Source organism: Tamandua tetradactyla, chromosome 10 (assembly GCF_023851605.1).
Source record: "Tamandua tetradactyla isolate mTamTet1 chromosome 10, mTamTet1.pri, whole genome shotgun sequence".
Classification (NCBI taxonomy): domain Eukaryota; kingdom Metazoa; phylum Chordata; class Mammalia; order Pilosa; family Myrmecophagidae; genus Tamandua; species Tamandua tetradactyla.
Genome location: NC_135336.1, coordinates 106,569,305 through 106,594,483, shown reverse-complemented (window position 1 = coordinate 106,594,483; position 25,179 = coordinate 106,569,305). Strand labels below are relative to the sequence as shown.

The window sequence follows — 25,179 nt, the reverse complement described above, 5'->3', positions numbered from 1 at the left end:
AGCACCCGGCCAGCCCGGCAGGCACCCCCAGAGTTCCACGGGCATCATCAGAGCAACCCGAAGGGGAGAATTGGGGCCCGGCCCACGCGAGTCCCTGTCTAAGCTGAGGAGTCCGGCCTCGATGGCGCTGCTGGGTCTGGACAGCCCCAGACCCCAAGGGGAGCTGAGAAAATCTCAAAAATGGGGCTCCAAAGAGGACCCCAGGCAGGGCGGGGGCTGGGTGGGGCTGGGCTCAGGTGGGGCGGGGCAGGGGGTGGGGCTGGAATGGGGAGAGGTGGGTCCTGGGCATGGGGTGGGGTGGGGGTGACCTGAGAATGGAACCAGGCATGGGGCAGGGCCAGGCGGGGGGTGGAGGGCTGGAACAGGCAGACCGTGGGAGACGAAGGCAGCACAGCCAGGGCAGGGGCCCTGGCCCTGCCCACCCTGCAGCCCAGGAGAGGCCCCAAGCACTCAGGCCTGCAGAGAGAGTGGGGACTGCCCCCCCCACCGCGGGTGGCAGTGTGGACCGGGACAACCCCTGAAAGGGAGCTGGAAATGCAGGCACCAGAAAAGCACCTCATGTGGGAAAAAAACAAGAAATCTTTATTCCCTTTGAAAGGAGAACCCACTTTAAGGAAAACAGTGAAGCAAGTGGCTTCTCAAGGAACGGGGTTGCTCGTAGGCCTCGCCGACCCACAGATGTTCTGAGTCGGCACCCGCTGGGCCTCAGGGCAGGGCACGTTCCCTCGGTGCTGCCCCCTCCCCATGACAGGTTCACTCTGTGACACTGTCCAGCGGCCAGTGGCAGGGGACGCAGCCCCTCTGGCCGGGACACTGCTGCCCTGCAGACAGGCTGGCCACAGCCTGCCCCTGGTGCCCCACCCCACCCAGGGGACCGTGGAGGGCAGCGCCCACCCCATGCCTGGTAGGCAGGCCTGGGCCCCAGATGCAGCTGCAGGACGAGTGTGTGGGGGGGACTGGCTTTTTAAATTCAAGGTATTTTCCTGCCCAGAGTGAAGGAAGCTCTTTATCCCCAACACTACTTGTCACCTGAGCCCTTCTTGGTGCTGGGGACACCCACTGCCCCTGCCGAGGCCGTGAGCCCCTGCCCCTGCCCCTGCTGCCTACAGCCTCTGGGCTCTCGGGCCGCGAGCCTGCATGGCCTGCAGCAAGTCCGGCCTTGTTACCTGAGCCCAGATGATCTCCGCCAGCTCCCGGCGGTTCTGGACCACGGCCCAGATGAGGAGGTCCCGGACTGGGTCCATGGTGAAGGTGGCGTGCTCTGGCGAGCGCTTGTATAGGGACTGCAAGCTCATTCCCTGCACCTGGAGGACAGCAGACCGTCAGAGTCCCACCCTGCCCTGCAGGTCTGGGGGGACCTGGCCCCACCTGCCCAGAACTGCTCTCCCCAGATGCTGCCCCACCACTGGCACTGCCAGCACCACCTCAGGTGCTCTTGCACACATTGGAGATTTTAAACCAGTGCTCTGAAAACACAGGTAACAACGCCCACCTAAGGCCATCACCACCCCCTTAGGCCCACGGCCGTGCCTAGGTACTTGAAGTTGCCTGGCTCTGGCTACTGAGGCATTGAAGGCTTTTGCAAAGAAGTAGAATTCTAGCACCAAGGCTGTTCCAGGGTCTCAGCTGGGTGCTCCTGAGGGCACAGGAGCCTCCAGCATCAGCATCTCCTACAGAGGGGGCAGCAAAGATGGCTGCTGTGCAGACAGCCAGTGTCACCTGTGAGCAGAGCGTGCCCTGACCCCAGTCACACCATCTACAGAGTGCCTGGGGTTCAGCTGCCTGGGCGGTCAGTGAGTGGCACACACAGGAAGGATTCCCAGAGGCAAGAAACACAACCTGGGTATTGCACACACTCACACTCGCTCTAAGTGGGCAAAGGCACTTCCTGAGTGCCCCTCTTTATAGAAATGTTATTTTAAATAACCACAGTGGAATCAAGAAGAGCATAATCTCAGATGTATAAACCACACTTCAACCACGTCTCCCTCAAGGGCAGGCACAACGTAGCACAGCTTATGGCCAGCTCACCATGGGACACAATTGAAAGACTGGGTGAAATGCATGACGTTCTAGCAGGTCAAAATCAAAAGTGAAATCTGATCTTAGAACAGATGGAGAACTTAAAGAAAGAAACAAACTGGAAAGAAACTCAGACAGTTATCCGAGCTGTCAAACAAAAAGCCCCAGGCCCCGATGGGTTCATAGGGGAATCTATACCGCTTGGGAGAAATGTTAATTCCAGTTAAATTCTTCTAGAGTGGAGACAGAGAAGGAAGGCCTCCAAGAGCTTTTTACCAAGCTAACATAAAATCGACACTAGAACCTGACCAATAGAGCCCCCGAAATAAAAGTACAACCAAAGACTTAAACATTCTGATGTGAACCCCCTGAAAATACCAGCAACAGAATCCGGCACCCCAGTAAACAAATGCAACACTCCAATCAAGTCAAGATTCATAAGGGAATAAAAATAGGATCCATGATCAGGTGATCTATTAAAATAATTCACAGATCCATGAAGAAAAGCAGTTTAATCTTCTCTAAAGGCATCTGACAAACTCAGCACTAATGCTCAGTTTCATCGAAACTTAAAGAATCAGAAATAGACAGATCCTTCCCTAGCACAAACATATGTGCAGAAGCCAGCACCACACCCACCAGGAGTGACCAGTGGGCTGCTGTCGGGGGGCTTAAACTAGCATACACCCCCCTTACTGCCTCTGTGCCTGAGTACGTCTCACACAGACTCGGGTGGCATTTTGCAGACCCGGCTACACCGAAAGGCCACTGGCACCCGGTGAGCAGGCCTGGGGACAGGTGTGGGGAGACCATTTTCCCCATCTAAGTTTTTGCAGTGCTGAAGTTTTTATAGAAAGGGAACATATGTTTTTCCTAATAAAAACTAACGGTGACTTGATAAAATTAAAGCTCCTAGGATTTAGAGGGCAGCCCAGGGCGGGGAGCAGGGGGGTGGCACAGGATGGTGGGGCTTCCCTGACACGCACGTTGCGCTTGATGGCCGACACGGGCAGCCAAAGGTGCGGGTGACCGTTGTGCCGGGGCTGTGGGTAGAGAGGCTGCGTGAAGTCGCCCAGCAGCTGGCGCAGCACCTGGGCCACGTGGTGCATCTGCAGCCGGGGCACGGTGGGCATAGAGGCCAGGCGCTTGGGCTCCTCCGCCAGCACCTTCTGCAGCTTGCAGTGGAACAGGCAGGAGGGCGCCAGGTTCTCATACAGGTAGAGCAGGGCATCCCAGGTGACAAACTCCTTCAGCTGCACCCCGTTCTCCAGGAAGAGCTTCACAAACTCGGGCTTGTTGGAGATGAGGGCAGCTGCCATCACTGGGTGCAGATCTGCGGGCTGACGGGGCAGGGAGCAGGCGGGGGCTGTGAGCTCTGTCCCCAGGCCCCCTGGCCACCACAGGCTCCAGGCGACCGCCCCTCACCTTCCACGGCCGCTCGTCACTGAAGATCTCACTCCGAGCAATGTCCACGCGGTTCCAGGCCACCGCCAGCTTCAGCTGGTGGTCCCAGTTCCTGTGGCCGAAGGGGTCGTGGTCCCGAGAGGCTGCAGGCAAAAGCGGGCAAGTCAGGGGGCCTCTCCGTCAGCACCCCTGGGTCTGAAAAAGTCAATGCGTGGCGGGGGCCATCCTTGGCCTTCTCCTCGCAGTCATCTTCAGAAGCTGCAGCACCTGGCTGCAGAACCTCCCCCAGCCCCACACTGTGGAAAGCGCTTCTCATCTCAGCCCTGGTACACTTCCACTGGGAGAAATCCAAAACTACAGTGCCAGAGAGCAGGTCAGCCACAGCCTGGAGCCAGGGCTGCAAGAGGGCTGGCTGCAAAGGGGCACAAGGAAGTGCTCTGTATCTTGCTTTGTGGGTATGCAGGTGTAGATGGATGGATGGATGGATGGATGGACAGACAGACAGAAGGATGGATAGATGGAAAAAGAATGAAACATGATCCCCACAACACAGCATACAAAAAAAATTAACCTGACAGGGGTATACTTTATATACAGTAAAATGTACCCCTTTTACATTACAGCTAGATGATTTATTTTATTTTATTTTATTTATTTTTTTTTAATAAACATGGCTACTGGAACACAGCTCTACATTTTCAGGCAGTTGCCTCCAGCCTCTCTATTACACCTTAACTAAAAAGGTGATATATACTTAATGCATAAGAATAACCTCCAGGATAACCTCTTGACTCTGTTTGGAATCTCTCAGCCATTGACACTTTTATTTTGTCTCATTTCCGTCTTCCCCCTTTTGGTCGAGAAGGTTTTCTCAATCCCTTGATGCTGAGTCCCAGCTCATTCCAGGATTTCTGTCCCACATTGCCAGGAAGGTCCACACCCCTGGGAGTCATGTCCCATGCAGAGAGGGGGAGGGTGGTGAGTTTGCTTGTTGTGTTGACTGGAGAGAGAGGCCATATCTGGGCAACAAAAGAGGTTCTCTTGAGGGTGACTCTTAGGCCTAATTTTAAGTAGGCTTAGCCTACTGCATACTTTATATACAGTAAAATGTACCCCTTTTACACTACTGCTAGATGATTTTTAACAGATTATTTCTATCTTCTATCTATCTGTATCTATCCATCCATCCATCCATTCATCCATCCATCCATGCATGCATCTGTCCGTCCATGCATCAGTCCATCCATCTGTCCATCCATGCATCTGTCCATCCATCCATCCATCTATCCACCCATCCATCTATCCATCCTTCAGCAAGCTACACTTTTAGGATTCATGCACATTACTCCCATCATCACAGCACCATTTGTTTGTTTTTTTTTAACGCATGGGTCAGAAATCGAAGCCGGGTCTCCCCCATGGCAGGCGAGAATTCTACCACTGAACTCCCCACGTACCCCTCAAGTTAATGCTGAAAGGGGTTATTTTCCACTAGAAAAAATATATTAATAAAGAGTCCTCTCCCCCAACTCCAGAGGCCCACACCCTTTTCCCAAACCACCAGTTACGATTATTAAATATGTTCGCTTCCAGAATAAACGTGCTCTCCTTTTCTCTCAATCACTCTCATGAACTCTGTCAGCCTTCCATTTCCACCCTGCACAAGGGAAGCTTATCACACACATTGTTTTGCACAGCACAGAAGCTGAACCAGCAAACCTTTTGTACATTGGCAATGAGGAGTAATGTGCACGAATCCTAAAAGTGTAGCTTGCTGAATTTTCGCGTCCATCTACACCTGCAGGGCACCTCCAACACGGAAGTACAGAGTGCTCCCCACATCGCAGGGCACCCCCCGGACCCTCCCCAGCCAGTGCCCACCCCCAGAAGTCACCGCTGTTTCATCACTGTAAATTAGCTTCGCTTGCTCTCGACCTTCGAGGCAACAGGAAAGCACTGAGCACCCTCAGGACCTGCCGCCTGCCCCGGGCGCTGTGCCTGCAAGCGGCACCCCTCACCTGCCGCGTGGCCAGGTGCTCCGGACTTCGTGAGCCCTGCAGAGCGCAGAGGGCCGAGCTGGCCGGCAACGAGCCCAAGTGAAAGTAACAGCGGAGCCTTTCATGGCACACGCTAGAGGCCCACTTACAGGACACTCCCGCTGCCCCGCCAGGTCCGCCTTCTCCCGTGGAGTGGCCCCTCTGTGTGACCCTCTCAGCGCTGGAGGCCCCGGCCGGAGGCACCCAACACTGTGTGGCCCCGGGACGGGGAAGGCGGCTCAAGAGGGAGGCACTGAGCTGCATGGAGAGGGGCCTGCAGGGCTCAACCTCCTCCCGGGTAAGGAGGTCTCAGCCCAGGGGCCCGGGAAGGCCTGGCCTCGGGGTGCGGACATGTGTAGCCCACGGCCGGCCTGGGGGCTGCTCGCCCCTGCAGGGCCCCACCATCCTGGCCGTGCCCCTGGCTCGGGGGAGGGTGGGCGTCCCGAAGCTGCAGGTGCAGCCCCATCGTTGCCCGCAGCCAAGCGGGAGGAGTAGCCGTGCCCAGGACAGCATTTCCAATACGAGTGTGGGGAAAGGAGCTTGTGACCCCAACAGCAGGCGAAGGGCAGCTCCCCTGCGGCCCGCGCAGCCTACCCCCACCTTCTTTCAGACGGGGAGCACAAGGGGTGGCACCCCCAGACCTGGACTGAGCACCACGTTCTGGCACCTTCCTCTGTTCAGAGCAGCTGCCCCCCCCCGCCCCCCGTTCCCCAGCCCTCACCTTTCAGTAAGGCCTGCAGGATGGCCACGTCCATGTGGTGCTGCCCGTCCCTGCCTTCCCGGAAGACGGTCAGCAGCTGGCGCCTCCGCACGATGTCCTGGATCTGCAACGCAGCCCCCGCAGGTGAGGCAGGTGGGAGCAGGTGAGCTCCCGCTGCCCCAGAGGACACAGAAAACGAGGGGTGGGTCTAGCCGGGTCCCCGGCACCCGTCCTGGCCGCTCCGTGCAGTGGGGCCACCACTCACCACCCCCCTGCTGCCCCCATCTGAAGACAGTGAAGGTCCCTCAGTCCCAACAACAGCACGTCTGTGAGTGCGCTGCAGGGAAGCCGCCAAGCGCCAGGACTCGGGTCTGCTGAGTGCCCAGCGCGTCACCTTGGGCAATGCTCCCCATCCTGGTCTTGGCCTGCGCTCAGGTCGTCTCTCATCCTGCCTTCCTCTCTACTTCTCTACACACTTACCTGCCCACCTGCCTGCCTGTGTAACCACACAGCCACCCATTTATCTGTCTGTACCTCTGTCACCCATATCTCTCATCGATCCCCCCGCGGGACAGCCGCTCACAGAACGGCCCCCCACCCAACCCAACGCAGCCCCTGCTTCCTGAGACTCCCAGGCATCCAGCTGGAGCCCAGATGCCACAGCAGGGTCCCTAAGACCCTCTCCTGATGCCTGAGCCCCACGGTGAGCCCCTTGCTCCTCGAGGCCGACCCCCAAGTGCTCTCAGAGAGGCGGCTGGCAGGGGGCTGGCTGCACGTGCAACTGGGGCTAACCCTCCCCACCTCCAAACGAACCCTCCCCCCGCCCCCAACCCTCCCCGACCCTCTCCACCACCCTGCCCAGGCCCAGAGCCCCCGCCCCCTGCAAACGACCTGCATGCCCACCCAGCTCCCGGCCCTGCGTGCTGCCCACCGACCACGGGGGCCGGCCTCCTGCATGGCCCAAGGCTCACCTTCTTGGTCCACTCGACGATCCTGCTCTCCGTGAAGGCCTCAAACGTTCCCTGGAAGAACACGCCCAGCTTCTTCTGAATCAGGGAGATGGTGATGTCGGACACGGGCAGGCTAGACACCTGGGCAATGACGTCCGCCACGCGGCCTGAGCCCTCCATGATAAGGCACGGCGTGCCGTGGGCGATGGCATTGTAGATGGTCTGTGGGCGGGGGGGGTGAGCTGCCCACTCGTCCCCAAGACTCAGCCCTGCATACCCACCCCAAATCCTCATCTCCCAGTTCTCACCCCTATTCTGCCCTCGAACCCCCACCCCTGCCAACCCCCTCCCCTCACCCTCACCCTCTCACCCTGATCCCCCAATCCTCACCCCGAAATCCTCACCCTGAGCCCCTGACCCCAAACCCTCACCCCCAGGCCCCACCCCCAAATCCTCACCCCAAACCCCCACCTCCCTGACACTTTCTACAATGGGCGCTCCCCGAGTTAGGGTGCAGTCTCGCCCTAACCACACTGCGCAGTGCGAGGACGCTGGCAGGCTGATGGCACCGCGGTGACAGCGACCGGCGCCGCTTCCACCCATCACATGGGATGAGCCGTCCTCGCAGTGGGGGGCAGGCTCGGGGCTGAGATGGGACGCGGGACCCCAGGACGCCGGCTGGTGCGCAGCTCGGGGCGGCCTCCCGCCACGTGAAGGGCCGAGCAGGGGTCGGGCGTGCAGGGGCGCACAGAGGCTCTGGGGTTCCCACCAGCCCAGGTACCGCAGGCTCATGGGACGAGCACAGGGACGTCAGTGCCAGTGACAAACGTGGGGCTTCTGGCCCAGGTCGCAGGCTGTGCCACCAGCCCACTTCCCACAGCAGGAATGAGGCGGCCAGCCTTAGGTCGGGAGGGGCAGGGCTGCCCTTGGGGACCCTCCTGGGACGTCATCGGGGCAGTTCTGGAAGTCGCCACATTGCTGCTGGTGGGAGCAAGGGGCCTCGGGCTTCCCCCCAAATCATGCCCGGGGGCAGCTCTCCTTTCTCCATCCCCCAGGGACTAGCTCAGGCCATCCTGCAGTGACCCGTGGGGTGCTTGCTGGGACCCCCCGGCCCGTACTCACATTCAGGGTGCCGGGACCACCCTCCAGCACCACGCACACGAGGGGGATCTTGATGGCCATCCCTAGGGCAAAGCAAGGAGCCCTGAATGAGGGGAGTGCAGTGCAGATCCCCCACCTTAGTGACACTCGATGGCCGTCCCGGCCACGCTGGGAGATGAGTCGCAAGGCTTTCAAGGCGGCACTCCAGTTTGCAGGCGATTTATTTATTCCATATAAATCACAGCAACTTCGAGAGCACCTGGTCATCAGCCTCTCCTGTCCATGTCCCACCCTGTGGCATTCCGGGGAGCAGGAGGGCTTTGGATGATCAGGATGACACCCCAGAACCCCACCCCCACCCCCACCTCCGTCTGCATCTCTACCTCCTACACAGCACCAGCTGCTCTCATTATCTGCAATGCTTTTCGTGGCTCCTCACAATCTGGGCAGAACATTTAGTAGCACAGGTCATTACTGTAGCAGTGCAGAGGTCTGTAAGAACTTTCTACTTGATGTTTTGAGAACATGCGCAGTTTTGACAGCTGATTGGGCGGTGTCTAGACTGCTTTTCGATGCTCAGAATTTAACAACTTTGCTGTCCAAATATGTACATTTTTTCCTAGTTGCCTTAGTTTTAAATTGGTTAATGGAGCTGGCTATGCGAGCACAGGCTTTGCAATAATTATGTGGATACTTTGGCTATGCCTATGGTTAAGCTAAGATATCCATTGTTGGTGGTTCTAAGTGTATTGTTTGTTTTCTTAAATTAAAAAAAAAAAAAATTAAAAACAAAAATCTGGGCAGGCCTCCAAGAACGCCCCAGCCTGGGAGTGAACCCCACCATGCACGGTGCCTGCCTGTCGGGGAAGTCTGTCCTCTCCTCTCCACTCCGTCGGCCCCTGAAGTCCCCGGCCCACCCTGAAGCGAGGGGAGCTTGCTAAGACTTCAGACATCACACCAAGTCCCCACCGTCTTCAGCCACTCACTCCCCAGCGGAGCAGTCACACATCTGTGGGGTCAGAGGCTCGGGGCAGCCCAGTCTGCACCTCGACAGCGTACAGTGATTCGGACGCCCCCCAAAGTTCGAGACCACAGGCCCCGAGGAGCCCCAGGGAACCCAAATTAGGGATGGGAGCCTCCCCACACCGTGACCTCAGGTCTCCTTTTCACCCCTCCTCCCAGCAAGTGCAAAATCCTGAGTGTCCAGCCTGCTACGAGCCCTTGAATGCACCCCAGTCCATCTACAAGGAAAAGACGTCAAGTCCCGAGCTTGATGCATTCGGATCTCGGAACCTGAGACCGCGGCTTCAAGTGATTGACCTAAGAGTGAGTGTCCCCTGGGAGCAAGCAGAAGCACCGTGGACCCACCCTGACCCTCCCTCCACTGGCCTCACAGTGCTGGGAAGATCCCCCGCAGCGAGGGGTGAAGAGCCCGTGGTGAGAGGCGCAGGCACTTGGGACTGCGCCCCAGCACTCCCGATGCGGGCACCGCCCACTGCGCCCCAGCCCCGGTCCGGAGGCACCACCGCTCACCTCCCTTTTCCTTCGTCTGCTCTGCTATGAACTTCTCCAGCTTGGTTCTCAGGGGGATCTCAGCCTCGTAGCGGCCGTGGGTGCCATCGTCCACGAGGAGGAAGTGGGAGTGGTTGCTGTCCAGGCAGGTGAGTACCCCTTGGCCCTCCTCGTCCAGGACATACTTGGCCGGGAAGCTGCCCTGGGTTAGGGGAGGAGAAGAGGCAGGACAGGCAGGTGGGAAATCCCAGGTCGGCTGGAAGAGGTCAGCTCCTAGTTCCTGCAACTTGGAAGTGTGACCTCATCTGGAAACAGGGTCTTGGCAGATGTGATGAAGGACCTTGGCGGGGGGAGGGTGGTGAGCCTGACCATCTGATGGGCCCCAAGTGCCTCCACGAGTGTCCTTATAGGAGACTTGACACAAGCACTCAGAGAAGGCAGTGTGACCACTGAGGCCCACCAGCTGCCAGGAGCCGGAAGAGGCAGGCACAGCCTCTCCCCTAGAGTCTCTGAAGGGACAGTGGCCCTGCCAACAACTTGACGTGGGTCAACGGAAACTGGTTTTGGATTTCTGGCCTTCAGAACCATGAGAGAGTTTACTTCTGTTGCTTCCAGCCACCAGGTTTGGGGTCACTTGCCACAGCAGCCACAGGAGTGGAGGAAATCGTGTGCAGAGATGAAGGACGCTCTACGCGTGCCTTCAGGGGCTGCCCCTTTCTGGTGTCCATCGAGGATGGACGTGTGTGGACAGGAAGGTCTTTGGAATGGGGACTTGGAAGTCGTCCTTCCTCTCTTGGCCTCGGTCTTCCACTAAGTGAAATGAGGGTCCAGGATAGAACCGTCCAGCCCGGCATGAAAGGAAGGCTAAGACCAGGCAGCAGCCAGGCAGGGCCTCGCTGTGTCTGTTGCTGGTATTTGTGACTACAAAGAATCACCATTCCAAAGCGGCTCCTCCTCTGGGAAACGAACAGGCCACTGCCTCTTCAGGGCAGGGGAGGGAGTCTGTCCATTACTCATCACCCATGGGGCAGCACAAGAAAACCTCCTCGGTGTGGCACAGGCCAGTGTTTTCAACAAATGTTCCTGACTTTGTGAAATAGTAACACATGTGTCCATTGTGTCAAATATAATATGTCCTTAAAAATATTTATTGAAAGACTCGAATTATCTTTTCCAATGCACGCCACCACATTGAAGCAATTGCTTCTCACTGCTGCAGCCCGTAAAGAGAGACACAGGAGTGCTCTACCGTCATTCTTAAGAGACAAGCTCACCGAGGGATTAATTATCTGAAATTACAGTATCATGATAGTCCTAAGCTGGAAGAGACCTCAGAATGAAAGAGTTAAAAGCTTGAGCTTTCCAACTATATGCCTTCTATAAGAGGCTCACTTTAAATCCAAAGACACAAAGAGATTAAAAGTGTGGGAAAAGATATTTCATGCAAATAGTAACCAAAAGAGCTGGGGTAGCTACACTAACATGAGATGAAAAAGAATTTAAGTTTAAAATTGTTGGAAGAGTCAAAGGATATTATATGTTGATAAAAGGGTCAATTCATCAAGAAGATAAAAATTATAAACATATATTCACCTAACCACACAGCCCAGATTATAAGAAGCAAAAATTAGCACAACTGAAGGGAGAAACAGTTCTGTAAATAGTTAGAGACTTCAATATCCCATTTTAAAAAACAAAACTAGACAGAAGATCAATAAAGAAACAAGATTTGAGCAAAAATGTAAACCAGCTAGAGCTGACAGACATCTATAGAACTCTCCTCCCAAACACAGCAGAATGCACGCTCTTCTCTAGCGCACAGGAAACGTTCTCCAGGATGGACTATATGTCAGGCCACGAACAAGATCCACAAATTTGAAATGACTGAAATCGTTACAAACTATCTCATCTGACCACAATGGAATGAAACTAGAAATCAGTAACAAAAGGGAAATTCACAAATATGTGGAAATTAAGCAACACACTATTAAGCAATCAATAGGCTGAGAAGGAAATTACCAGAAAGATGAGGACATAACTTTGAGATGAATGAAAGTGAAAAAAAAAACAAAATCACCACCACCATACCAAAACTTGTGGGATACAACAAAAGCAGTGCTTAAAAGGAAATTTGTATCTGTAAACAAGAAGAGAGATCTCAAATCAGTTACCTAACTTTAGCTGTTAAAGAATTAGAAAAAGAAAACCAAAATAATCCCAAAACTAACCGAAGGAAGGAAATAATGAAGATCAGAGGAGAGATAAATGAAATAAAGCACAGAAAAACTATAGAGAGAATCAACAAAATCAAAAGTTGGATCTTTAAAAAGTTTAACTAGTTTTTATTCAGTCAACTTATATCTTTTGTTTGTATTTTTGTCTTAAGCCTTACTGTTTATATAAATAAACACTGGGCCTAAAAAAAAAGATTAAATGATAAACCTTTACTAGACTGACTAAGAAAAAAAGAAAAGCAGCTCAAATTACTAAACTCAGATATGAAATTAGGGACAATAGTATCAATCTTACAGATATTACAATGATTGTAAGAGAATACTATGAACGGTTTTATGCCAACAAATTAGATAACCTAAAAAAATGGAAAAATTCCTAAAAACACACAAATTACCTAAACTAACTCAAGAAGAAAGAGAAATCCTCAACAGACGAATAATAAGTAAAGAGATTGAATCAATCATCAAAAACCTCCCAACAAAAAAGAGCCCAGAACCAGATGGCTTCACTGGTGAATTCTACCAAACATTTAAAGAATAATTAAAGCCAATATTTATCAAACTGTTCTAAAAAACAGAGGAGGGGGAGTACTTTCTGACTTATTCTATGAGGCCAGTAGTGCCCTAATACCAAAACCAGACAAAGCCACACAAGTAAACTATAGAACAATATTTCTTATGGATATGAGGATGCAAAAATCTTCAACAAAATATTAGCAAACCAAATCCAGCAACATATGTGAAGAATTAAACACCAAGTGTTTACCCCAGGAATGCAAGATTAGTTTGTTTCATATCCAAACAATTACGGTAATACATTCTATCACTAGAATAAAAAACAAAAATCACATGATCATCTCAATAGAAGGAGAAAAGGTGTCTGACAAAATCCAACACCCTTTCATGATAAAAAAAAAAAAAAAAAAAACTAACAGAAACAGGAGGGAACTTCCTCCACTTGGCATTTATGATAACCCAAAGCCAATCCGGGAGATTGGGTGCTTTCCCCTAAGATCAGGAACCAGATGGAGAAGTTTGCTCTTGCCACTTCTGTTCAACATTGTGCTGAAGTTCTCACCAGGGAGATGAGGCAAGAACAAGAAGTAAAAGGCATCTAGAGGTGAAAGGAAGAAGTAAAACCATCTCTATTTGCACATGGCATGCCCTCATATATAAAAAGTTCCATGAAATCCACTAAAAATTATTACTAATAAAGAAGTTCAACAAGGTTGCAGGATACAAGATCAATATACAAAAATTAATTGTATTTCTCTACGTTAGCAATGAACAATCCAAAAATGAATTAAGGAAAGAGTTTCACTGACAATGGCATCCGAAAGAATCAAGTACTTAGGAACAAGTTTGACAGAAGCAGTGCAAAACTCACACTTTGAAAACTGCAAAACACTGTAGGAAGAAAATAAAGTTCTAAATAAAAGGAAAGACAGCCCACGTTCACGGATTAGAAGCCCATCTCCACCTTGTGAAGATGACGATATTGCCCAAACCGATACAGACATCCAATGTGCTCCCCACCCCAAGCCCGCCAGCCTTCTTAGTAAACTGACAAGACCATGTGAAAATCCATCTGGCATCGCAAGGGACCCATCACAGCCAAAACAGTGCTGAAAACGAAGAACCGGGTTGGAGGACCCAAACGTCCCAATTTCAAAACTCACTACAAAGCCACAGTAATCGAAACAGAAAGACAGACAGCCAGGCCAGGGGGACAGAGCGGAAAGACCAGAATTAAAGCACGTGTCTAAGATGAGCTGATTCGGGAGAAGGGTGCTAAAACCACTCGGCAGGAAAGACTCTCCTCTGCCACGAGCTGGGCTGAGACAACCGGAGAGTCACATGCAGAGGAAGCTGGGCCCTTCCTTCACCCCATCCCCAAAAATTAATTTAAAATGGATCAAAGACCTTTACGTAAGAGTTAAAACTAGAAAACCCTTACAAGAAAACAGGAATAAATCTGCATGACCTCATATTTGGCAAAGCATTCTTAGATATGATGTCAAAACCACAAGCAGCAAAAGGATAATGTGGAGGTCATCAAAATACAACACTTTTGTGCTTCAAAGGATACAATCAAGAAAGTGAAAAAAAACAGAGTGGGAAAATTATTTGCACGTCCTACATTCCTTATATATATTGTTCCTATCCTATCTAAAGAACTCTCACAACTCAACAACGGAAAGGGCGGGCAACCCAATTACCAATGGGCAAGGGTCCGAATAGACATTTCTCCAACGAAAAGACACGAATGGCCAACAAGCACATGAAAAGACAGCGCTTCACACCCCTTGGGAAGGCTACATACAATAAACACAGAAATAAGAGGTGAGAATGTGGAGAGCGGAACCCTCACCATCCTGCTGGCGGGACTAAATGAGCAGCCAGCGCGGAGACCCGTCCGGTGGTTCCTCACAAGTCCATCCGTACGTGACTCGCAATCCCGCCCCCGACGGCATCCCAACCAACGCGGGCACGCACGGCACGGCTCTGTCCACGAGAGCCCATCGCCCACCCGGACGGCGCAGGGACCTAACACAGTCACCCAGCTCGAGAAGAGGCGAAGAGGGGCCCACGCAACGCGGTGGGAAACGGGGGGACAGAAGCCACTCACAGAGGGTCCCCCATTGCATGTTCCTGTAGGTGGGAGGCCCACAGTTGGGAAATCCAGAGAGAAAAGGCAGGGAGAATGCCTGTCAAGTACGGGGGTACAGGGTACGGGGGTACAGGGTATGGGGGTACGGGGGTACAGGGTACAGGGGTATAGGGTACGGGGTATGGGGTACGGGGGTACAGGCTACGGGGTATGGGGATACGGGGGTATAGGGGTACGGGGTATGGGGGTACAGAGACTCTCCTGGAGGTGCGGAGGCTTGGGAACTCTCCTGAGGCGATGGCTGCCCAGCATGGGATTGTATGAAATGCCCCAAAATTGTATGCTCTAAAATGGCCAGTTTTATGTCATTGAGTCTCGCCTCCATACGAAGTGAAATCAAAGCCGCGGCTTTGGGGTCTCCTTGTCCACAGGTCTTGGCCAAGTCCCTTTGCTCCCCTCTTGTCCCTTCTCGTCAGAGCGGCCCTGAGGCTGCGCCCCAAGCCGGCAATGGCCCCCAGGTGACTTCCTAGGGCCCCACCCCGCAGCCCTGAGGTGGGGGCCGGAGTCCAGCCCAGGAGCCCTTTGTCCCGGATGCTGGGGGCCCATGAGGTGGCTGGGGCCACGACACGCTCCCCCGTGAGCCCCGGCCCGGCTGCCCTCACCACCCCCCGCACTCACTGCAGGCTGGACGAGGCTGCCCCGGTTGTGGATGGCGCCCCACGTGGCGATGCCCACGGCGACGACGTCCCTCTCGTGATCACTGCTGCCCAGGCTGAAGTCGCGCACGGCCTCCCCCACCTGCTTCATCACTCCGGTGTGGGAGCCCCCCGAGATGATCCAGGCGCCTGCAGGGGACGCGGGACTGGTCCTGAGGCACGCCCCTGCGCTTAGCGAGCCTCGCCCCCGGCCTGGGCAGAGCACTGGGGCGCTGGCACCCGGGAGGCCACGCAGGGCCCCACGCAGCTCCCGAGGCGTCCCTGAACTCCTCCATCGCAGCAGGCGCGACCTGTCCTTGAGCCCCGAGGGTGGGAGCTGCGGTTCCCTGTCCCCAGCACACACCCCCACAACGGCCCTGGGATGAGGCTGACCCCGGCATCACAGGGTTCAGCCTTCTGACCAAAGGAGGAAGAGAGAAATGGGACAAAATAGTTTCAGTGGCTGAAAGATTGAAGCACAGTTGAGAAGTTATCCCGGAGATTGTTCTTACACATTCCATAGATATCCCTTTTTAGTTTACAGTGCATTGCAGTGGCTGGAGAGAAACCTGAACTGTTTCCAGTAGCCTTGATTCTTGAAGATGATTGTATAAACTATACAGCTTTTACAACGTGACTGTGTGATTGTGGAAACCTTGTGTCTGATGTTCCCTTTATTCAGGGTGTGGACAGATGAGTAAAAAAATGTGGATAAAAATAAATAACAGGGGGGCATAATGGGTAAAATACATTGGGTAGATGGAAACACTAGTGGCCAATGAGAGGGATGGGTAAGGGGTATAGGATGTTTGAGTTTTTCCTTTTTTCTTTTTTATTTCTTTTTCTGGAGTGATGCAAATGTTCTAAAAATGATCACAGCGATGAACACGGCTCTGTGATGACGCTGTGAGTTGCCGACTGTACATCCCGTGTGGACTGTTTGTGTGTGAAGATTTGTCTATGAAAATGTTTTTCAAAAACATTTAAAACACAAAATCATGTTAAAACACTGAATGAAGCTGCATCTGAGCTATAAGTTTTTTTTTGGTCTGTCTGTTTGTTTGTCTTTTTTTTCTTTTTCCCTTTCTTTTTTTTTTACTATTATTATTATTTTTATTTTTTCTCTATATTAACATTCTATATCTTTTTCTGTTGTTTTGCTAGTTCTTTTCCTAAATCGATGCAAATATACTAAGAAATGATGATCATGCATCTATGTGATGATGTTAAGAATTACTGATTGCATATGTAGAATGGAATGATTTCTAAATGTTGGGTTAATTTCTTTTTTTTCTTTAATTAATAAAAAAAAAAAAAGCAGCAGCAGAGAGGCTGCGGGATGTGGGGCGGGCTTGTCCCCACCTCCCCACCGGGCTGGAGGCTCCCCAGGCCCCCCATGGGCGCCCCGCCCCCAGCACCCCGGCCACGGCCCCCTCCCCGGCCACCGCTGACCTGTGGTCTGGGCCACCGTGGCCAGGCCCCTCCGGAAGACGCTCCGCAGCCGCGGTTTCATGTGGAAGTTCTTGGCGCCCCCGGTCACCGAGATCAGGAGGTTGGGGGCGTCCAGGCCCCAGTGCCGGGTCAGGAGATGGTAGAGGACCCTGGGGTGCGTGTCCTGGGACACTCGGGCATACTGTGGGGGAGCCGGGGGAGGGGCGCTGCGTCGGGGGGGGGCGGCCACCACAGCCGACGTGGGCTCAGGCCACAAGCCACAAGGCTGCCCGCCTGGGCAGGGGACAGGAGAGGCCACCCCGGCCAGAGCCCCGGGGAAGAGGACTGACAGGACAGGACAGGCCGCCCTGGGCCCACAGACCCCCGGCGGGGGGGCCCCGAAGCAACAACAAAAAGAGAGGATCCCCAAGCAGCAGCGGTGGGGGAGGGAGTAGAGCCCAGAGGGGGCCCTGCCCTGGGAGAACGGGCACCTGGCCCTAAGCCCGGCTCCCCCCTGCCCCCCCAGCCCCCCAGTTCCTCCCAGCTCCAGCAAAGGCCCTGCCAGGCGGCCCCTGTCCTGCTCCCTCCCCTCCTCCCTCCCCTCCTCCCTCCCCTCCTCCCTCCCTCCTCCCTCCCCTCCTGTTCCCTCCCCTCCTGCTCCCTCCCCTCCTCCCTTCCCTCCTCCCTCTCCTGCTCCCTGGACTGACCCAGATTGGCTGCTCTCCCCTTCCTCAAGCCAGCCACGTGCACCCAGCGCCTGAGCCTGGGGCCTCTGTGTCTCCCCCACTGCCCACTCGCCTCCCAGGCCGCTGGGATATTCAATGCCCCAACGAAACGCTGTCTGGAGTCTGCTCGCAAGGCTCAGACCCCTGCTTTACCGACAGCCCTGGCTCGGATGGCAAAGTGGGGTCCCCACCCCACTTTGGTCCCTTGGCATCAGAGGCTCTGCATACCCAGAGGAGCCCGGCTACCACATGCCACTGTGAGACCACCGCATCTACCCGCGGGGCCCGTGTGTACCTGTGGAGCCCCCATGTGTACGTGGACCCCTGGAGCCCCAGGGGGGGCCGAGCCCACAGGTAAGAGCCTCTGGGTGACGGAGACCCACCTTTACCACTCTCTGGCTCAAGCCTGTGAAGATGATGTCACCGAAGGCGTCCGTCGGCATCTCCTGGACATGCTTCTTGGGGTCCCACCCCTCGCCTTGGAAGGCCTGTGGCCTGGTGGCCTCCTCCAGGTGCTGCTCGCGCGTGTAGCCGCACTCGCACACCACCTTCCTGGGAAGACACCGCAGTCAGCTGCACCAGGCAGCAGGGTCCAGGCAGGCGCCAGGGGACACAAGACACCTCACGCCAGGTCCCTGGGCTCAACGCCGACCTTCAGACTGGAAAGGAGATGCGGGGCGGCCCCTGGTACCACGTGGAGGGCGGTAGCCCTGGGCCCGAGCGGGGGTACCCACAGCACCCACCTGTCTTGGACAACTGGCCCCAGGTGCGAGGGGAGAGGACAAGGGTACAGCCCTGGGCCCCAGTGAGCTCCACGGCCCCCAGAGTTCCGGGAGCCGCTGCTGGGTCCAGCTCCGTCTCCGAACAAGTCATTTCCTCCCTCTGGGCCCCACGTGCCTCATCTCTAATTTGGGGGTAGTGGGGGGTGGATTAGAGAGTAAGACTTCCAGAATGAGTCCCCTGAGCTCTTCGAAGGCTGTGGGGCCCCCACCAACCCCACCATGGGGCTCCCCTCAAGCCAGGCATGCTCTGGCACTCACCCATACCCCACTTAATCCCTCCTATGCCCCCTAAGAAATGTGCTGCAGCCACAGCAGCCGCACAGATGGGGACACCGGGGGCAGAGCAGCCTAGGTCTCTGCCCGAGGCCCCTGAGAGCCCAGGGCGGGGCTGACCCAGCCCAGAGCCACCGGGCGCCCCACTCCGCGAGCCAACAGGTCACCCTTGAGGCGAACGGCCCCCGGCGCCCAGCATGAGGTGCAAAGTGCCAGCGTCCTCGAGGGGGCAGCAGAGGGCACGGGGGGGACACAGACAGCGGGTGCGATGCAGACAGCATGTGTGATGCAGACAGACAGACAGCGTGTGCGATGCAGACAGACAGCATGTGCGATGCAGTGTGTGCGATACAGACAGACAGACAGCGGGTGCGATGCAGACAGCAGGTGCGATGCAGACAGACAGACAGCATGTTTGACGCAGACAGACACACAGCGTGTGTGATGCAGACAGACAGACAGCGTGTGCGAGCTGCAGCTCGCAGAGCCTCAGGAGGCAGTACAGACTCGGCCACCAAGCGCCAAGGGGCAGCGGTGGGGGGCGGGGGGGGGGTCTAGGCTCACTAGGTTCATTCTCTTCCTCCGGAGCTTTTACAGAACCAATGCCCGACACAACCCGAAGGCTGGGCAAGAGAGAGAGCCGCCCCTGCCCTCCCCGGCCGGCCCCCCAGAGGGAGTCACCGCCAAGCCCGGCGCCTGCCTTCCCCGAGGAAGGATCCCTGGGGGCGCAGGGCTGAGAGCGCCCCCTCCGCCTCTGCACGTGTACCCCACCCTCTCGGGGGCTGACAGTTTGGCTGCACGTGGGCTCCAGGTCGGCGACCTTCTCCCCTGAGCGCCTGGCACTGCTGGGCCGCCCAGCTTGCTGCGAGCACTGCCCGGGGAAAGTCGAAGGCTGCGGTGTCTGCAGCGCTCGCGTGTGGCCTCCTCGGTTTGGGTTTTGTTTTCTTCTTTCTACAAGACTTTAGAATCTCTTTATCCCGGGGTTTCTAAAATTTTGTAAGGGTGCCCCTTGTGGTCTGACATTCATTTCTCTGGGCACGCAGTAGGTGCTTTAATCTAGACACTGCCCTTGTGCTCTGGGGACAGGTGTGCATGGTTTTGCGGATGTTCATCATTTCCTCCCCTGCATTTTGTCCACCTCCTTCTCTAGAGCTCCTGTGGGGCTGATGGGCCTCTTGGACTGATCTTCCAACCTTCTGCTGAAAGTTTTCGTTTCCACTATTGGTTTTTTTTAATTTCCAAGGACATGGTCTTATACTTCGTTCCGTCTGTCTTTTTCTGGACACAGATCTCCTGTTACGTGAATGCTGGAACGCGAACAATAAGCGCACAAGTGACAGCACCAGAAAAGGTGAGGCACCGGGGCGTCCACTCGCAGGGAGACGGAGTGGACGTGCGTTTCCCTTCCTCCCACTAAGCACAGCCAAATCCCTGGACAGACCAAGAAGATTCCAGAGGGTGGCAAGAAGGCAGCAAACTGGCTTGGGACCGGGGGCCCAAGGGATAACAAAGCAGCAGCTCCCTGGGTTTCTTTTGCCCCCTTTATCCCATACTGGGCTCCAGAAAAGGCAGCAACCTGGAAACAGCACGGTAAGAGAAGGTCCTGACAACTGAGAGCAAGAAGAGCCCAAATTAGACAGACAAAGCCATCCTCGGCAAAACGCTGCTCTCCCCAGCAAGACGGAGCCCACTCGGCCTCAGCAGGTGCCCGGAGGGAGGAACCCAAACCTGGCCGGGAGCGCCGAGGGGGGCCCGCCTTGCACCTGCGCAGGCCTGACACGGCCTCGGCACCCTGACCCTGGACAGTGGCAACTGGGGGTACAAGGGCGTCCTCCCCGCTGGGGTACCGACTTAGGAGCTGGGGGAGGTGGTGCCCGGTGGTCAGGAGGCCTGTGGGGGGCCCCCAGCCAGGACAAATCAAAGCACAGCCCCTGCGGCGGGGCCCAGGCTCGCTAGCCTGCAGGAGCCTTGGGCACCGTCGGGGGACACAGCAGGTCCAGCACTGGGCAGTCGGATGCCAGGGCGAGAACCAGAGCTCGCCAACATAGCCCGGCGCTCCCGGTCTGCCCTGTAAGCATGGCCCTTTCCTCTCCTTCCAGCACCGTCCCGCAAGGGGTGCACGCCCCTACCCCATCAGGCAGCGCAGAGAGGCCACAGACAGCCCCCAGCCTCCCGCGACGCTGCTCCCGAAGCGCAGCCCAATGTCCACCAACAGTGCGGCCCCTCCAGCCCCTGCAGGGGACCCGCTGTCCACTCAGGCCCCTCTTCTCAGCTTAGAGGGGACACCTGGGTCTTAGAAGGGGCCTTGAACCCGAGGAGAGCTTCAGAATCACCCGGTTCCGTCTCCTTGCTTACAGCAGAGAACGTGGACGTCCAAGGAAGAAAGCGACACTCTCAAGCTCAAAAGGCAGACAGTATAAATATGGGGAAAGCGCTGGGTGAGGTGCCAGTGGCAGAAACAGGTAAGGCCGTGCCAGGCAAGGCAGAGGGGGTCACCGGGGCCCATGTCGGCTTAGCTGTGGGGTGGGGGCCATAAGGGAGAGGGTATCGAGCCCGTGGCTGGGCGAGGGGAGGCCTAAAGGCCCGCAAGGGGGCATGTTTGGGAGAGCGGGGCGGGCCGATGCTGGGTGCTGTGCTAGAACCTGCCACGCGCAGGGGGCATCTCCTCCTGGGGGTTGGGTGGGTGCTGGTGAAGGCCCAGCCTCCCTCCCCTCCTGTGGGGCGACCCAGGGCAGCACTCCCACCCCTTTTCCACCCCACCCACCCGGCCCCCCACTCCCGAAGAGTTGGCAGCTAGCAGGAAAGATAAATGCAAAGCAGAGGATGCCAACACAATTGGCAAATGAAATAACAGGGAAAAATGCAGAGCGTGGCGGGAGGGAAAGGCCACTTCCCTGCAGAGTGTATGATCAAGGTGGGCCTCCTGGAAGAGGCAGCATCTGCAATGGACCTTGAAGGCTAAGGAGGAATTCCCCGGCTGGCAAGGGAAGAGAAAGGGGTGGGAAGAACATGGCACATTTGTGGCTTGGCACGGAGCAAGGTGTGGCTGGAGTGGAGGGACACAAACGCAGCTGGAGCAGCAGGTTGGGGTTGACTAGGAGGGACTGGGGGGTTCCGCTGGGGCAGGTAACGATGGCCCTGAGAAAACTCGTCCTGGGCAGGAAGAGAGGGCAGACTGGGCAGCTGCCCATTCCAAGTGACACTGAGTCAGCACTCTGTCTGGGCCCAAGGAGGCACCCAGCACCAAGGGGAGCAACCCCGCCCAGGAGGCTCTGGGGTTCCTGAGGACAAGGAAGGACCTGCTCTTTCCTCATAGCGTCCCTCGGACTCCCCCACCACAAGGCGGTCCCCGTGGGGAGCCCTGGCCCCCTGATCAGCAGGTAAGAGACCCAGGGCCTGCTGCTGTGCTTGGAGGTGGCTGTGGTGGCCATACCTGTGCAGAAGGCACAGTAGGGAGGAGAGGCTACAACCTCAAGGCAGGGCCCTGGGGCTGGTCAGGGGTCCCCTATGGACCTCGGCATTCTCTTCAGTGGAGTGGCAGAAACCACAGACCGTCCCAAGGATCCCTCCCAGTTCCTTGACTCTATGACTCTGTTCCAGGAGAAAGAGATATTCTAGGGTCATGTGGTACGGGGTCCAGCGCTGGGTTTGAGTCCAGGCACCACGGCCCAGCAGCCAGACGACAACCCTGGAGGAGTCATTTAGACTCTCCATGCCGTTTCTTCATGTAGAAAACAGGATGAGATGAAGCACCTTCCTCCAGGAGGCCCATGAGGATACAATGGGGGGCTGTAAGGAACTAACCCTCACAGACAAGGGGGGCCATTGTGTCTGCCCCCAGCCTTGCCCCACTGAGTGGTCAGTCTACGTGGGACAGAGAGAGAAGACCAAGATGGGGGCTTGGAAACAAAACCCATTGCTCACCCAGCATCGGACACCTGGGAACTCTCTACGAAGTACATGCATTCTTTCTTCTTGATGTTTTCAGGAATCCACGAGCTAAGGTTTTCTAGCTGAGGATAAAAAGGGCACGTCTGAGCTCCCTGGGCCATGGAAACGCTAACATTAAGAGGCAAATCCTGTCCTTTCTCAGACACGCCCCTGCCTCCAGGCCAGCTTGCAGGAGGTGTACCCCACAGCCCGGGCTGAGCACCCCCCACCCAGAGGCTCTCAGGGGCACTCGGGAGCAGGCAGCGAACCGGAGAAGTCGCATTGTCTTGGGCCGGCGAGAATCTACAGAGCACTTGGGGTTCATAAGTGAGCCTCCCACTACCCGGGGACCATGTGGCCTGGAGGACAAGGTCTGGAGCCTGCCCTCCTGCTGCAGCTGTCGTGGGAGGGTCCCGGCCACTGCACCCCCAAACTGGGCTGTCTCTCAAAGGCCGTCTCACGACATCTTCCCCAAGGCTCTCTGGGGGCCGCAGGTAGGACAGGGCAACATTGTGCAAGCTGGTGAGGGGGGTGGGCGCTGACTCAGCCCTTCCCTGCACAGACAAAAAATGGGAAGCGACTGTGCAATCTGCGAGGGGTGAGGGGGCAAGCCCAGCCGTGGGGGAGCGCCTGCCCCACTCCCCTCCTAAGCAGGTTCCTGGCCAGCAGGCCCTGCTCAGGTGTGCAGCCCGCACCTCCTGAGGGCGCTGACTCCCCACGGGGCTGGCACACCCCGACCCTGAGCCCGCTTACCTTCTCGCAGCTGCCGGAGGGGAAGTGCGGCCGCCTGCCCGTGAAGAGGCGGCTGCTGCCCCCACCGAACACCTCCTCCTGCCCCGCACCCGGCTTCCCAGAAGGCTCCATCCCGACGCCCCCGGCTGCAGCCAGCCCTCAGCCCACGTCAGGACCCCGTCTCCTCCAGCTCGCTGAGCAGAAGCTTCCGGAAGCACGTCATGGGGCGGTGGCTGAAACAGGCCTGGGGGGGAAGGAGGAAGAGGTCCACAGGGCTCACGGCCAGGACCCTCGTCACCTCCGTCCTGGCTGACGGCATGGGAGAGGACGGCCCTCGACCCCCGGCCCACCCTGAGGAGCAGCGAGCCCATAGGGAAGCTGCCAGACCACAGTGGCCCCTCTCAGACCGCCCGGCACCAGAAAGTGCAATCCAGCACCAGGTCCCAGTGTCCTCCAGGCCCCCGGCCCCCCTGACACTCGGCAGCACCCGCTGGACAAAGATGTGACGGGCTCCCCAGGGGCTGCAAAGGGCAGACCAGGCCTGGGTGAGAAGGCGCAGCTGTGAAGCCCACCCACCCGCCTCCCCACATGGGCTCCAGGCTGTGGTGTGCTCACCCACCCCCACCAACGGGGTTCCCACCGCCGGACGCAGCGGGGTGCCAGGTGCGGCCAGCACAGCCTCACTCTGCGTTCCCTCCCTCCTCCACCATTGCCACCAGCTCCCGGGAGGGACAAGACCGGATGAAGGGACGAAGCTTGTACAGCATCACCGTGTCTATGCCCGTGGCGAGGCCCTTTAGGTTCCAGCTCTCTGCAGCCCTGCACTGGACTCTCCACAGGTCCTGCAGGGCCTCCGAGGGGCTCTCGGCTGACGTCACATGGCACAGTCCCCCCAACTCTGGCTCTGGGCGGTCATCCTCCCAGCAAGACCACCCCCCTGGGGGAGGCATGGTAGTCAAGATGTCCAGTCCTGCTCCCCGCTGAGCTGCACCTATGGCGACCCTGCCCCTACCCTGCTGGCCATGACCCTGCCTGCCATCCCCGTCTGCACCCCCAGCTGGCCTGGCCTTGGGCCTTGGCACTGTCTGGTCCTCTCCAAAGCAGGAAAGGCCTCTCGTGCTAGGCTCTGGGGTGCACAAGAAGGAGGGAGAGGCTGGGCCCCTGTCTCTAGCACCCCTCCCCCCAAGCGTTCTCTTGGAGCCCCCTGGGGAAGGTAAAGCCCCTTCCAAGCCTCCACTCTTGGAAGTCCAGCCCCCCACCCACATTTCTGAAATCCCTGTGTCCCACTGTGGGACCTGCAGCACCCACTCACTCCCCAGGGCTCGGGGACCTGTGGGTAATGGTGGCACCCTCAGGGCACTGCCAAGGGCCCGAGAAGGCATTTGCTAGCACAGCCTGGGGCAAAGGTGTGCACACCCCCCCACCCCACCCCCGGGGCCGCAGCTGCCAGGGGCGGGAAGAGCTCGCCCCGCCCCATCGGTGTCACCCGCGGAGGGCAAGGCCAGCAGCGCAGGGCCAGGGTGGCCAGCCTCAGACGCCCCCCGCATCCACGCACAGCACCATGTCTTTGCTCTCCAGGCATCACGTTCTTCTCTCACTTTCCAGCAAACAAACCAGAAGCCAACTGCCCACAAAGTGGGTTCCAGCCAGCGCCGCCACCTCCCTCCTGAAGACCAGCCTGTGCCAAATGGAGCAAACCCTGCTTCCCAAAGTCTCGGCTCCGTGCACACTTCACCACCGACACCACAGAAAGCGCTGGAACGAGCTCCTCATCTACAAACGGGCAAAAGGCCCAGTGGCCTGGCACCCCTCCCCTGCAGCCGCCCGGCGCCCACACGCCTTCCTGCACCCATGTGCCATGCAGGGGAGGGTTCTAGGGAGCTGTTCCCCAGCTGTCCTGCCCGGACACCCTTTCTTCTAACCCCACAACCTTCCTCCACACCTGACAGTCACCAGTGCACGGCCCAGCCCTGCGTCCTTTCATCCTTCGGCCACAGAGCACCAATGCCAAGTGCTCAGGGCACTGGGCATTCTGCAAGGA

The 25,179-nt window shown here is 56.6% G+C and overlaps 1 protein-coding gene across 9 annotated transcripts in view; it reads right to left on the bottom strand.

Annotated features, from left to right (window-relative positions):
* The window catches only part of TRPM2 (transient receptor potential cation channel subfamily M member 2), a 60,538-nt gene that overhangs the window by 32,653 nt on the left and 2,706 nt on the right, over positions 1-25,179 (bottom strand). For 4 of the 9 annotated variants that reach the window (XM_077119147.1, XM_077119144.1, XM_077119152.1 and 1 more), the window contains exons 2-13: positions 23,160-23,382; positions 22,401-22,960; positions 17,805-17,973; positions 16,718-16,898; positions 15,249-15,415; positions 9,747-9,927; positions 8,235-8,296; positions 7,134-7,334; positions 6,184-6,286; positions 3,448-3,569; positions 3,009-3,362; positions 1,167-1,304 (exon numbers count right to left, since the gene is read on the bottom strand). In XM_077119147.1, the coding sequence (XP_076975262.1) occupies positions 1,167-1,304; positions 3,009-3,362; positions 3,448-3,569; positions 6,184-6,286; positions 7,134-7,334; positions 8,235-8,296; positions 9,747-9,927; positions 15,249-15,415; positions 16,718-16,898; positions 17,805-17,973; positions 22,401-22,960; positions 23,160-23,270 (2,349 nt within the window). In that variant the 5' untranslated portion in view covers positions 23,271-23,382. Of the gene's footprint in view, positions 1-1,166; positions 1,305-3,008; positions 3,363-3,447; positions 3,570-6,183; positions 6,287-7,133; positions 7,335-8,234; positions 8,297-9,746; positions 9,928-15,248; positions 15,416-16,717; positions 16,899-17,804; positions 17,974-22,400; positions 22,961-23,159; positions 23,690-25,179 lie in introns of those variants that run through there. The other 5 variants (XM_077119148.1, XM_077119149.1, XM_077119150.1 and 2 more) reach the window with 5 other exon arrangements.